The sequence below is a fragment of the Sorghum bicolor genome, chromosome 6, assembly GCF_000003195.3.
Source record: "Sorghum bicolor cultivar BTx623 chromosome 6, Sorghum_bicolor_NCBIv3, whole genome shotgun sequence".
NCBI classification, from domain to species: Eukaryota; Viridiplantae; Streptophyta; class Magnoliopsida; order Poales; family Poaceae; genus Sorghum; species Sorghum bicolor.
In genome coordinates, this window is record NC_012875.2 from 52,003,174 (window position 1) to 52,018,121 (window position 14,948).

General features: G+C 40.7%; 2 protein-coding genes across 10 annotated transcripts; one reads left to right on the forward strand and one right to left on the reverse strand.

Annotated features, from left to right (window-relative positions):
• LOC8055921 lies at positions 2,726-5,832 on the reverse strand. Its single transcript, XM_002448200.2, has 4 exons — positions 5,048-5,832; positions 4,448-4,676; positions 3,507-3,583; positions 2,726-3,116 (listed from the first exon to the last, which is right to left on the reverse strand). Exons 1-4 carry the CDS (start codon positions 5,747-5,749, stop codon positions 3,039-3,041), a joined length of 1,086 nt encoding a protein of 361 aa, XP_002448245.1. The 5' UTR covers positions 5,750-5,832; the 3' UTR covers positions 2,726-3,038.
• On the forward strand, positions 7,791-11,941 carry LOC110436196. 9 transcript variants are annotated; one of them, XM_021462587.1, is made up of 8 exons: positions 7,884-8,103; positions 8,197-8,689; positions 8,767-8,798; positions 9,289-9,360; positions 9,555-9,642; positions 9,946-9,981; positions 10,196-10,231; positions 10,454-11,941. In XM_021462587.1, the coding sequence occupies exons 2-8, from the start codon at positions 8,677-8,679 to the stop codon at positions 10,513-10,515; spliced, it is 339 nt and encodes a 112-aa protein (XP_021318262.1). In that variant the 5' UTR covers positions 7,884-8,103; positions 8,197-8,676; the 3' UTR covers positions 10,516-11,941. The 9 variants fall into 9 exon arrangements, 4 of the variants coding, with proteins under 4 accessions (XP_021318262.1, XP_021318266.1, XP_021318264.1 ...); XM_021462591.1 differs by having other exon boundaries at positions 10,511-11,941; XM_021462589.1 differs by having other exon boundaries at positions 8,485-8,689.

Below are 14,948 nucleotides of genomic sequence, written 5' to 3' on the forward strand. Positions count from 1 at the left end.
TTAATCTCTATCTTTCCTTACATAGGTTGTGAGGATGTGGACGGTGCTCCAAACGGATACACACGCAGTTCTTCTCTAGTGTAACTAAATAAAATAAATGAAAAAAATGATGAAAGAAATTGTCTTCATAGAATTACACTAGAGAAGAACCGCGGGTATCTATTTGAAGGACCACCCCCATCCTTAATAGGTTGGCATAACTAAATAGTTTATCCTCTTAATTAGTTTTCTTGCATAACTAATGGATTTCATTCGTTACTAAGCTTAGTAACGAATTAGCGCAAAATGGCATGTTTGCTTAACGTCCTGAAAATCTACGAGCCCTCGACAACTATAGTAGCTACAACTAAGAAATTTAACAGCTATCAACTACAACCATAGCAAGAAAAAACACGGCCAAGGAGAGCCTTTCATTATAATAGGAACTAGGTGAATTTCCGGCGCGTTGCTGCAGGATTTTCTTAAAAATAAATCATTATATACATAGCACTACTATGCGGTATTTTGTCTATTATGTATGTACACATATGAATTTGACTTGCATGTATTTTATTGTATTAGATCTAGTAAAAAATTGCTAAGCTAATAAAACAAAAACTAATATTTGGTTATATTATAGAGGAATTAATTGGTGATGAAACAAATAATGTATGTACATGACTTGTATGTGAATATATTAAAGATTTAAAGTATTTCACATGATATAGATGACATGGTTATTTTTTATAATTAATATGCAATGACATGGACTTAGTGGAGAATGATGTGGACATATTGCATGAAGAGATAAAATATTTAGTGGACCACTTAGTGGGGAATGATGTGGACACTTTGCATGAAGAGAGAATTCATCTAGTGGGGTTTAGCTTTATAAGAGTTATAGATAGTGGAAGTTGGCTTCTAAAATCCACCTAAGGCTCTAACCATACTCTATGCATGCATACCTTATAGTCATCTTATAAAACCTAGAAAAACATAGGCGAAATCTACAATGCTAGGCAATCTAGCTTTTTTTAGCTTCTAAACTTGAAAAGGCAATCCTGCCCTTCACTTTTACGATAGCATTGGAATAAAAAACTGAAACACGAGGGTCTTTTGGTACTAAAAAAACATCGTATTTTGGCTTTCACAATCTATGAATCTAAACAAACTCCCAACCCATTTTCTATAATCATCAATGGTGTACCCAAAGAAGACCTTTATATTCCTATTAAGCTTTGTTTGGTAGGGCTGCTTAAGGGGTATCATCTTAATTTGACTTCTCTAGCATCATGGGTGAAGCCCTAACAAATGCTAGTTCAAGAAACAACAGCAAAAGAAGATCTAGAGGAGAGAGATTATATATATATATATATATATATATATACACACACACACTACAAGGATGAAGCCACATAAGTATATCTTCTCCAGTGTCTTGGGTGAAGCCGGTTACAAAGAAACCCTACCTAACATGTCAGATTTATCTAACTTTGATTGAATTTATAGAAAAATGCATTAAGATATACAATATCAAATTAGTCTCATTAATTTTTTGGTGAAATATTCCATCGTGACGTATTTTCTTTGAATTTGTACATGTTAATTTTTAGAATCATATAGTTAAGATCAAGAGAGAACTATCTATTTGGCATTGAAGAAAACGATCTTCCTTCTAAGGCACTCTTAAAATCAAAATTCCTTATGTAGAACCGAGTTGAATTTTTCTTCCCTATTTGGCATTATTGCCAATTTCCTTCGCTAACAGTGTTAAGTGGCCACCAAAATGACCTATTACCCCTATCTACCAGAACTATATGGTGTCAATAAGAAAGCATGAATGTCTGTGTTGTCAAATAAGGAAAAAACATGAATGTCATGGTTGTGTAATAAGGAAGAGATTAGTTTGGGTGTCAAAGGTGGTTTTATTCTATATGTATTTCCTAAAAATAATAAAATAATAGGTAAGTCGCTTTCATAAATATTTTTTAAAAATTTAGAAAATATGAAATTGATACATTTTTTAAAAAATATGTATATAATCTATCTCTTCAAGATCTACAACTTTAGTTTTGGTAATGTCTTCATTTATGTTCATTTGAAAATTTTGAATTTCGAAATATAAGAACTTCAAACATATTTTTGGGACCATAAATGATTTCAACTCATTCGCAAAAAATGATTTGAACTAAAAAAAATTATAGATTTAATAGAGATCTACAATTTTCATATTGTCATTTCTCTATCCGAGTTTGTTTGAGAAATTTTAAAATTTTAAATTTCAAAATATAAGATCTTCAAACAGAATTTTAAGACCATAACTTTGATTTCAAATTTGACTTAAGATGGAGCTAAAATAAACTATAATTTAGAACAAAGAAAAAGTACGCCATTCGTGTTAGCATAATCTTAGTCTTACGTGGTGGTAAAAGAAAAGGCTCATGTATTAAAAATTCTTCTGTTGTTGTCGGGAGGGTAAAACTCACGGATCTTGCAGGTCAGTTTGTCTTCCTGATGAGATTCATCGATTTTGCTGGTCGGAGGTTCAATCAGTTTTGATGCGATTCATGAGAGGATAGGAGAGCTAGGCACGGCAGCTCACGGTGGCGTCTGGCTATTGCGCGTGGCGGGACAGGCAGAACAAAGGGGGCATCGGTGCAACTAAAGAAGTGTGTGATAAACTGATAATGTTCATGTTTTAAGCACCCCTGGACTGTTTTCATCATCCTAAATGACAGGGAGATCAAGTGCAACAACTCATCAGATTGACAGAGTCTTAAGTCCAGTCTGGGGAAAACTCTACAGGGATCGTAATCACGTAATGACATAAGATAGAGTGTTTACATATTATTTCAATGAGGAACCATTTATTCATTCAACAGCTGAACTGTATTCCAGGAGACCAGGACCTGGTATTTCCAGGATCGAGGTTTCCATCCCATATTGGAATCCTTACATTCTCCGCTGAGGACAATTTGTCACACGTGCAGCGCAGAGTTATTATCACCATTGCGCCAAATCAAGCAAACAAAGGATATAGCCACCTAGTCAGTGTGAGCTCAGTCCACCAAACAAATAACCTCCTGTTCTTTAGAATCATCTACCCATGGCTTGAACTGATCATCATGTACATTGTTCTGCAGAAGAATGAAGCTCAAAGTCATTCACATTGCTGCTTAGGTATGCAGCAGCCTGGCAATAAGAATACAGTATGTACAGATGCTGCAAACAAAACTGGTTCCAGTATGGTTGACATCAGGTCTGCTTAACCAGACCTAATGGCGCCAATATTGACTTGGAGCAATGCAGGCAAAGAAAATGCCTATCTCAGCAAAACAAAATGAATAGTTCTACCCAAAAAATATGTAGTTCAATATAGAGAATGACAGCTTTAGGATTTGACACTTGTGCTTGAACAAAAGACATGGAAACATATGGATTTGATATATGAAAACTTTTTTCAAACAAAATACAAAGATAAAGACAACAGGCACTACCAAAATAATTACGATATACAACAAGGATACCTGCAACCAGAAGAGAAACCCACGCATCAGAGCTAGACCATTGCGACTGTCACTTTTCATAATTTGGCGGGCCAGATCTGAAGTAAAAAAAATAAAGAAAATGCATCAATTACTACAGCTACAAGCAAATCTGACCAGTTCAAGAATAAACAGCACTCTTTCTCAACAATATATTGCTCAGCACCAACTACAGAAGTGCTATGAGGGTGCTTGTGTTACTACAGTGGTACCAAAAATAGTTTAGTCATCAAACGGAAGGAAAGAAAAACCTTCTGGTGGGAAATAAATATATTATTATCCACGAGAATGAATCTAGTTCGTGTGTTTATTTACCATTCCATCATGACTATGATCTCATCTAATAAACTCAAAGTTCCAGAGAATCAATTGCTTAGCTGAAATAAGCCAATAATCGGTTATAGGGTTCAGTTCAACAACAAACTAAGTCTGACATTTGTAGTGTTGTATAAGGCAAATCAAATTGATCCAACACCTATAGAAATATTGTGCATGGACTACTATTGGCTTCAGTAATTGACCCTGAAAATGAATACTCCAATGATAACAGCTACTGTAACTTAGTCTTTTTTCCGTTCAACTCCTGTTGACATTACAAGCTCTAAAGGAATAACCAAGGATATCAAGATGTGCCTCAGAAAGACTATGTACACAACCATATACCAGTGATTTGACGATGTCATGCTATATATGGTGCACCAAAAAAGAATAGGCAAACAAAATGCTTGAATATCATTGACAATAACAAAGTTGTCACAAGGAGAGGATAAAACTGGACATTAATTGCAGTGATACAGTCACACAGACAAGAACAATAATTGGAATATTTTCATCAACAAGAATGTAAAATAGTGCTTGATGGGAGAAGAAACATGAAGACAGTGTTTATAAACAAGAAGTAAGCAAGCGCTGCAAAACTGTACCGGGGTAATGCTCCAAATATGATTTGCCCATCTCTTCCGCAGGATATGATTTTGTTTCATTGCGGACTTGCCGCAGCTTCATTAACGGAGTACGGATAGTAACTGTCTCAAACAATCTATAATATTCCTTCCTAGAAACTGGCTTTGTAAGAGCCTTGATCAACCTTCGCTTAAAATCTGAATCTGGCCTTCGTGTGATATGTGTAGGCCATATAATACCTTTTTCTCCCTGTATCAGATGAACAGGAAGGAAGAACAAATCAGATGCAACAACTATGTCAAACATCATGTCTTTTAGAAGAATACATAAATCAATATATATATATTTCTTCAAACAACTTGAAAGACATTTCGATCCACGTTCTGAAAGGCGCACGTTATGTTAAAACAAACGTACTGGGCTTCTGGCATATTAAGAAAAAAAAAATCTTATCTCATACAGCTCCTGGCACAGTCCGCTAAGAACAAGCACGGATGTACAGAAATGGAAATTCTTTGCGCACTGAGAGCTAATGTAGTATTTCCTTATTCTGTCAAGGACATCATGCGCTAGTGACAAACTGACAACGACACGCAATTGTAAGTATCAGAATTTCTCACCGAATTAGTAGGGTGTCCTGCACGACGGCCATCGCTTGAGCTCGCCTCCCGATACGCGCGCTTCAGCGTGTTTGCATCCGACAGACCCTCATCTCCGCCATCGTTCACCTCACGCCGTGGCGATGGATCGGCACGCCAATCGAACGCGTTCTGCTCTGGAACAACTGTCGCCGGAGCACCGGAGGCGACCTCATCGCTCCCCGCTGCAACACCGACCCCTTCCCCCGGCGAAGCAAAGGCCGCCTCTTCCCCCCGCTGCGCATCCTTCTCCCCACGAGACCCCGCCGCAACGGGCTCATCGTAGTGGACGACGACGCCCCCGATCTCGAGGACCAGCTGGCCATCCACAAGGCTCGAGTGCTGCAGGAAGAGGCGGTAGTCCTCGTCGACGTCATCGAGGGAATCGTACCACGCGGGTGCCGCCTCCAACGACGCCGACTCCGACGATTCCCTCTCCCCCGCCGCGCGGCGGTTGCTGCTGAGGCGGCCCGGGGAGGGATCGGAGACGCACTCGCCGTCAGAGGAGCTGACGAGCGGGGCCTCGTACTTGAGGAGCGAGGCCGGGGAGTCGCCGTGAGCCGGGAGCTCGATGGTGTAGGAGTCGCCGTCGAGGCGGATGTGCTCGAGGAAGTAGAGGTAGTCGGGGTCGGCGTCGCCGGCCGGGAGGTCGCCCCCGGCGAACGGGGAGCGGAGGACCGGCATGGTGGGGGGCCGTGGCCCGTGGGGGTCTTGGAGGCGCAAAGGGTTTTAGTGGGCTACTTGACGCATCTCGGCGGTCTGGCCTCGTCGCAACTGTGGGAGCGGCTGGCTTTATAGGCTGGGTTTCGTAACTCCTCTGGGCCTCTCCCATTTTTCGGCAGAATCGAAATACTGTGGTTCCCAAGCCGGGCCGAACGACCATCTCCGGCCCATGGTACTTTTGTCTCTGCAAGTACCGGCTTTCACTCCTAAATCCGAAATTTCCGGCACTGAGTGAATTCATCTTTATACCAGTTTTAATGGCGAGTTTTATATTTTAGTTTCCAAAACACATCTAATTTTAGAAATAGTACAGAAGAGTTTTATAAGGATGAAACTCTCTATGCTCCTATAAAACTCTTATCATCTCTCACTTTATTATACGGTGTCATATCGGCATATTTATGTCCATAAAACTCTGATGAAATCACATTAAAACTGGCCTTACGTCAAAGTCTATTCTTACTTTCTTACGTCCTGTTTGGATCCACTAGCTGTTAGTAGTTAGCTAGCTAATAAACTATAACTAATATTAAGTGCTATTAGCTAGTTTTATTTAGCTAGCCAATGTTGGTTTGGTATTCAGCTAATAGTTAGCTAAACTATTAGCTGGATCTGTTTGGATCTAAGGAGCTAGAAATAGCAGCTAAGTATTATATTTATTATCCAAACAAGTAGGGCCTTATATTGGCGAATCACATGGTTTCGTTTACTTTGTGGCGAGGATCAATGCTATTGATGACTTTTCTTTTCTTTTTTCTATAGGAAAATAGTAGTGGAATGATACTCTTGGTCCTTGCCAATGGCAGAGGGAAATCGCTTCGAAAAAATGGCGGAGGGAAACGGAGCTGGCAGCCTGGCTTCCATAATCTAATTAGTCAATAATAATGTTCTTTGTATTTTGATTTTTTGTCCTCCTTCTATATTAAGGGCTTGTTTGGCACAGCTCAACTTCACTAGTAAAGCTGTTTTTTAGAAAATAGCTTCATAAGTGGCTTTCTAGATGAAGCTGAGCTGTTTTGGAGAAAGTGTTTGGCAAAATAGCTTCACCAACTACTTCATGCATAGTTGAGAGAGAGAAATGAGGGAGAAGCTGCAATAAGAAATACTTTTTTTCCAGCTTCATCCCAACTTATATCTTTGTGAGAGGAGAGAAAAACAGCTGTTTTGGAAATAAGTGTTTGACAAAAAAAACAGCTCATGAAACTGTTGTGAGCTGTACCAAACAGGCCCTAATTCATAATAGTATCTTATATAAATAAGAATTAAGTCTTCCTATTATTTTCTCTCTCTCTTTTTATATTTTAATTATTGTTTACCAAACATATGGTTCATTCTAATAGTACACCCTATAACTAGATAGCTATTACAATTAGTGGTTTCCTTGTTTACTCCCTTCAAATTAATCTTTGCTGGCAATCTGGCATCTACTTGTTTGAGATTTTATCTAGCTTTTGCCAGCTAAAAGCCAAAAGTTGAAAGCTAGATGAAACTTGATGCACCGAGAACCTAAGCATTTATTTAAAAAAATCAATAGCAAGAAGCCACCAAACATAAGCCAAAAGCTAGCTTTTGAGCCAAGAGCTCACAAGTTGCAGCTCAATCAAACATGTTATTCCCTAAAAAAAAAGGACTTCCTATTACCTTCATTGAGTCATTTGTTCTTGTTATTATTGTGATTCTTTTTTAGACCTAAGAATTAGATTGATCCGGTGAAGGTTAGAGACCCAATGCTACTTAATTTTGTCTCTTTTCCCCTATTATTATACTTAGTGTCCCTTTTTAAATTTTCTTTTGTATCGTAACACAAATCTTTTATTTTGTTGTTATGTATACTCTTGCCGGTTTGAACGGTGCTCTTGTGTCCAAATCCCACCCCGGACCCTGTTCCTTGTACTTGTACTATGCCCTTCACCTATTTCAGAGTCCGCGACCATTCTAAGCCAGTAACACTCGTACAGTGGTAGGTATCTTCTACAACTAAAAAGAGTAAAGTGTGGACAACTTTTCGTGCAACTATTTTGGTTCGTCCGTCTGCCTTCCTCCTGCGATACCCGCTTGCAGCCGCTCGCCCATGACCACGGCATGCGAGGTAAAAAAGGGAAGCCAACGCAATCACCGCAAGGAATTTTTCTTTCCTACATCGCCTGATCAGTCGCCCCTGCAATCTCTCCCGCGCGGTGGATTTGGCCTTCCTCCGAAGTCGCCCTCGCCCTCGCCCGCTGGCCTCGCAGGACATCGCACCCGTGTTGTCCCCGTCGCCCTCGCCGTTGCGAGCCGCGGCCGTCCTCGCCCGCTGCATGTGCTCTACGATCTCGGTGAGTCTTGCGGTTGTATGCTTTCCCTCTCCCTCCCCCTCCCCCTACGCTGGATGTGCAGCTGCCAATCTACTAAGCTGCTTGGAGCCACAGACTCAAATCTCTCCCCACTGCCCCTCTCGTCAATCGCTGCTATTGCGCCTGTCGGATCCTCACCTATGCCTGCACGCTAGCTCGCCGCGGCGGCCGTGGCGTCGAGCTGCCGACCAGCGGGCCCGTGCCCCCGCGCAGCTGTTGTAACGGCGGCCAGCCAACATCTTGGCCACGAAAGAGGCAGAGGATGAGGTGCCAAGGGAGCAGGCGGTGGCGTTCGTGGTGGACTCCGTTTCCCTCAATATGGGATCCTGAGTTGTTGATGTTTCTTTGCGCATATGTAATCAGTGGAGGCGAAGGTGGTGTTGGTCTCTGTGCTGATTATGCAGGGCCAGTTCGGCAGGACCTCTGTGTGGAGCAAGCCAACAACAAGGAGTTCATGTGCAAGTCCATCCTTATCCTCGAGACCCACTCGCCCGGTTTGGGGAAAACAAAATCAATGACACACTACTAGACCCCGCTTGGCCCAGGAGTAATCGAATGAAAAATTTAGGTATGACATAGATACACCACTCGATTCTGTGCTATTCTTTAATGAATTAGAGTTCTAATTTTCTATGCTATGTGTAGATCTAAATCAAGGCTACTTTGCTTCATTCCTGGTAATCTAATACTACCCAATTTTGTGATTTTTGAGTGGTAATTGGATCTATACTTTTTTCTTGTTTTTCTATAGCCATTGCTTTCTACCCAGTAGCAGCAGCCGTAGGTCAAAGCACATCAGCCGGCTGATTTATAGAACTATGGATGTTGCCCATGCCGCTACTGATTTTATATAGCTATATAAGCGCTTGTCTAAAACTCATAGAAATCAGCTACTGATCCACATAGAACTATGGTTGTCACAGATTCACATCAGCTAATTTATTCTTTAGCTACTAATTTATAGAACGATATTGCAGCTGCTGCTTCTGACCTATAGAAAATCATAGCATCCATAGTAACCAGTTTTTATAAAGCAGACAGCGAGCTACTATAGTTTGTTACATTTTCTGAAAGTTATTTGAGCTAACGAAACCACATTGTGCTTAAGAAATAATTGTAACATGATTTTTTTTTGCAAATGATTTGCGTTTTCTGCAAGTGTAAAAGTTCGTTGGTAACGTATTCTACTTGAACAAGCCTATACTGGTTGAAGGCCACCAGGAGAAACTGAATATCACGGTGAGTATTTGGTGTAATTTTTTCCTTATGATGTTTGTCAGTAGAAATTTGTATCAACAACCAACGAGGGTTGAGGGGGTTTGCAGAGAGAAAACTAAGATTGAGGTGATTTTACACAATCTTAGGGCTTGTTGGGAACATTGGCTATATATATATATAAGTTACATAAGTAATCCTAGCTGGAATGATTCTAGGGCACGAATCCTATTCAAACAAATGCAGCCTTACTCGGAAAGAACAGCTACATGTTTGAGGGGGGTTGCAGAGAGAATAATATGTGTGGTAAGAAGTTTACATTTATTAGCCCTTTTACTCCAAATAGTGGAATGTGCCATTACCATTCACCTCATTCATTTTTGGGTGATTGAGAATGTTTATCAGTTTAACTAAAGGTTCTATAGCTTACTATTCTATTCTTACATTAGAAAGTCTCATTCCACAATAATAGTTATACGATTGGATCCTTTGCAATGCTCTTTTTCGTATATAAGCTGGTGATTTTTCACCTTGTAAAGGAATGTACATGCTTTTTCTTTTATGATGAAAAGTAATGCTTACAAACTTATGTTTTTGCTCCTTATGCAGCTCGGCATTGGAACTGTCCCAGTGCTTCTGCAAAAGGTATTTCTTCATTTAACTAAAGGTTCTATAGCTTACTATTCTATTCTTACATTAGAAAGTCTCATTCCACAATAATAGTTATACGATTGGATCCTTTGCAATGCTCTTTTTCGTATATAAGCTGGTGATTTTCACCTTGTAAAGGAATGTACATGCTTTTTCTTTTATGATGAAAAGTAATGCTTACAAACTTATGTTTTTGCTCCTTATGCAGCTCGGCATTGGAACTGTCCCAGTGCTTCTGCAAAAGGTATTTCTTCATTTACTGATGAGGTCTTTTCTGTGCTAGAGAGACTAGAGCATTTAAAAGAGGCAAACCTCATATATGTACTATATTAGTATATACTAGGGTTTTAGAAGGCTGCCATGGCGTTCTCACTCAGCTTTCATCCCTTGCCTGGCACCTAGAAATTACGTGTGTAATGCTAGGATATGCTACTACATTATTAATAACAAATCAAATTATATGCAGTTGCTTCAATAACTGTGATGAGCTCACTGCAATTGGTCATCACGGTTGCCACTATAGGATGACTAGCGAGCGGTTGAAGTGGAGAAGGCAGCACAGGCAGCACATACTCCATTGATCTCTTGTGTGATTTTGGTATTGGGTGGATCTTGGCTCGAGAAATATGAGTCAATTTGATGGGATGAGCTGCAATTTGTTAGGCTCGAGAAATATCAATTGATTCATGAGCTCCAGCTGAATTTTCGCGGAGAACGCTTTTGCGGCGAGGTTGAGCCAGCAACCACGCAGGGTGACCTGAGAAAGTTGCATATGGAGTAGTAGATAAGGCCAGATACTGCACTTCTCTTCCTGTTTGGATTTACCAAGCACCTATTTTTTGTGTACAGACCACAATTATTTTTTAGTGGATTAATTGTGAATGCTTATTCTAGCACATGATACTAAATAGGTGTATCTATGATTTATGATTTTCTCATTTGCTTTGCCTTCCTTCCCTGACTAAGTGTCACTTGATAAATTCTTTTCCATTATATGCCAAGCAAGTTGTCTCCCTCTGTTGTGCATATTGATCAAATGGAACACGAGTCACAAGAAGCTTCAACATTGATAGATCATTATTATGATTTCCAAAGGTGGTCTCTTGTTTCAAATTTGGAGATATGATTACCATGGAGATTGGATGATTTCATTACAGACATATCTCGATATTAGGGAGTCCTGGTTTTAATTTGAACACAACTGAAAATAATGCAGGCATAGGTAATCCAGTTTAGTTTGATTATCATTTTGGAGTATGTACTTGTTTAGCTCCTCTTGGGCAGTTTTGGCGCCGCACGCAAATTTATTTGTGCAAGCTTAGCTTCGCTCTCATTTCATTTACTGCCCAAAGCTCTACTTCTATATTCATTGACCGCTCATAGACCTATTAAAATTATGTTGGATATTACAACCAAAAGATCTATAATTAAATATAACATAACTATCTTATTGAACTAAAGTCAAGCGGGTTCAAAGATAAAATATAAAATCTAACTTATTCGTGCAATGCAGTTTCAAACCTACAACTAATGCAAAACTATCATTTGTCAGGTGATTTGTTCTTATTTTTTTGTCAGGTGATTCTGCTGTCGTGGCGGAAGCAGCATCCGTGCAAGTCGCGGGCGCAGGTGTGTGGCCTGTGCGTGGAGATCGTGGAGGGCGCGAATGTCATGGCAGTGTGAAGATAGTGCCCTTGCTGGTGGTGTCGACGATGGTGTCCTCGGTGGTGGGTATATATGGCAGTGATTCTGCTGTCGCGGTAGAGGCAGCAGCCGAGCAAGCGGGTCTCCCTTAGCCAATGGCGAGCATGGTAGGGGCGTGCAGGCGGACCATCCAGCGAGCCTGTGCCACCACATGTTCCACTAAGTAGGTCATGGCCGCGCGATGTTGATGTGTTTCGAGTGTTTGACTCTTTTTTTTTATATGTTGCAAGCCCATATTTCAAGTGTTTCAGTTTGTTTCACGTGTATGTTTCAGTTGTTTTATGCAGATGTTGCAAAAGTAGATCAAGATATTGCAATGGTTGTATATGTATGTTGTAAGCGTTTTTCTTCAGTGTTTCATTTGTTTTTATACATGTATTTTTGCAAGTGTTTTAGATGTTTATGTGAAGTGTTTCAACTCTTCTTCACTATGTTGCAAGTGTTACATCCGGGTATTTCAAAATTAGATCAGGATGTTTTCACATATTGCCATGATGTTTCAATTGTACGATGCAAATGTTTCATTTGATTTAGACATATGTTGCAAAGATTTTGATATGCATGTTGCAGTGTTGGACGACACGACCGGTGGCTGTTGCTGCCGCTTGGAGGTGCAGCCGTGGTTTTCTGTGTGTAGGGCGCAGGGTGGGTACGAGGTGCAGTTCCTTGCTACGGATGCGCTGCTGATCGGGGTGTAGTTGTGGTTTTATGCATGCGGGGTGCAGGATGGGGGCAGGTTGTAGTTCCCTGCTACGGACGCGCTGTTGCTGCTGCTCGGGGTGCAACCGTGGTTTTCTATTTGCGGGGGCACATGGGTGGATATGGGGTGCGGGTCCCTGCTATGGACGCAGGCGTAGGTGCTCGGGCGGCATGGAAACGTGGGGCACGATGCGGACACGGGAGCGGCGTAGTTCTTGGAGCCGCGTCCGGATGTGACATCCCGTCCGGGCGCTAGGTGTACTGCTTTTTTTTCTTCAGTGATACGACCAATGTCCTATGCAATTTCTTTTTTTTTCTTCTGCGACACCAAGCTAGGGTAGAAAGCAGTGGCACCCTGACAGTTCTGTCGGTATTTAATTTCTGAATTAATTTTTATTTTAATATTGGTGTGTGTTTTTATAGTATTATTATTTTATCATGTGATCCGTGTATTTTTAGTATAAAAGTATAGCTGTCCCGTAGCAACGCACGGGCACGCTACCTAGTGCCTTATAAAACGTCAACACGTACACTGATAACACTCACTGGGACAGGGATTCAATGACTTGCCTTCAGCAAGTCACAATGTAACTTACCTCCTCCATTCATTCCTTCAAGTCTTTATTTAGTTCTTAAAATTTTTTATAAAATTTTAAATTTTTCAAACATTTTTATTACATTAAATCTTACGGCACATATACAAAGCATTAAATATAGATAAAAAAATAACTATACATAAAAAAATAACTAATTGCATAATTTAAATCTTTTGAGTCTAATTAGTCCATGATTGGACTTATATTTTATTGTGCTTTGATAAGCTGCTATGTACATGTCCATCTGAATTATGGACCTGAATTATTGTCTTTTTTTTTAAACTATAAATTATGCTACTATCTACTATATATGTTTGAAGAAAATATTATCCAATCATAGATTAACTAGGCTCAAAAAATTTATCTCGTAAATTATATACAAACTATGCAATTAATTATTTTTTATTTATATTTAATGTATGTGCCATAAAATTTGATGTGACGAGAAATATTTGAAAAAATTAAAATTTTATAAAATTTTTTGAACTAAACAAGACCCTAGAGGAGGTAAGTTACGTTGTGACTTACTCAAGGTAAGTCACTGAATGTCTGAATCCCTGGGGGCAGCGATGGGGAGGAGGAAAAGCTCGGTGCCCTTTCGAGCGTCCTCTCTTTTGGTTTTATTGCTGCATTTGAGCATTTCGGATCTCGCGGCCGGCCCGGGCTGAGTGGATAGTCACGCCCTCCCACCATCACTTGAAGAGCACCAGTGGGAGGGCGTCGTCGCGATCGTTTCGGCCGGTTAGCTTTGGTCCAAAGCCAGCAGATAATGGAGCTGCCGAACTATTGCGCGACACATCACAACAACGGCGAAGATTGTTGCATGGTCGCGTCCGCAAAGAGGCCTTCGTGCGGTGAGCCGATGACTATTTTTTACTGCGTTTGCCTCGTCGTGTATCTTTTATCTTGCCTTTGTTAGAAATTGTCAATTGTGTCTTCTCGGACTGCAATGATTTTTCCTTGCTTTACGTCTGTCAGAGTCAGGTAATCCGTCATATCGAGAGCAGTTTCGTCCGGTTGGCGTGATCAGGCGTTCTAGTCGCCACCTCTGGACAAATTACTCGCATTTGATGTAGACAGCATAGGATAGAAAGTAACTAATCGAACTAGATTGGACACTCTGCGTTTTAGGAGCTCAGAGTCTCAGCCGATTAGATTGCACAAGTCGTTCACTAGGAACCTAGCTAAACAGAGTGTTGTTCCCATTTATGTAATATCAAAACTAGAGCTCTATTGCTAGGACTAGGATGATCGAGTTTTGGCTGTTTTAGATCAATCTCTTTCGGCGCTCGATAGAAGCGTATTGCCTATTTATTTAAAATCTTCTACTCAAGACAATGATATATATCGGAGAGAAAAAAATAGCACCTTGGACTGAGTTTTTGCAATTGTGCAGTCATACAAGGTCCTCCGGTTTTCAACCGGCCGTGTTTAGTTTGGGAAGGAAAAAAATTCACGACACTGTAGCACTTTCGTTTGTTTGTGGTAATTATTGTCCAACCATGGACTAACTAGGCTCAAAAGATTCGTCTCGTAAATTCCGACCAAATTGTGCAGTTTTTATTTTTGTCTATATTTATGACATGTTTGGCACAGCTCCGCACAGCTCCAGATCTCAAAAAACAGCGCTGCTTTATTTTTTTTAGCCAAACGGTTTCAACTCCAGCAACTCCACCGCAGATCTGTTTCATGCAAAAGGTGGATCTACCCCAGCTCCATGGAGCACCCCACGAAAACCAAATTTTCTGGAGTTGGAAGAAATTACCCACCACTGCCACTGGTAACTGAAAATTAACCGGTTCATTATATTTTTTTTGTTTCATCCCGTAGCGCGCCCGAGGCTAGCCGTCGTGCTGCCCTCTCTGCCCGCTGCGCCGTGCCTGGCCGGCCGCAACCTCTCCCCAACCCACGATTAGCCACACGCGAACGGCGGCGCAAGCTCCGTGCGCGTGCGCTGGCGGG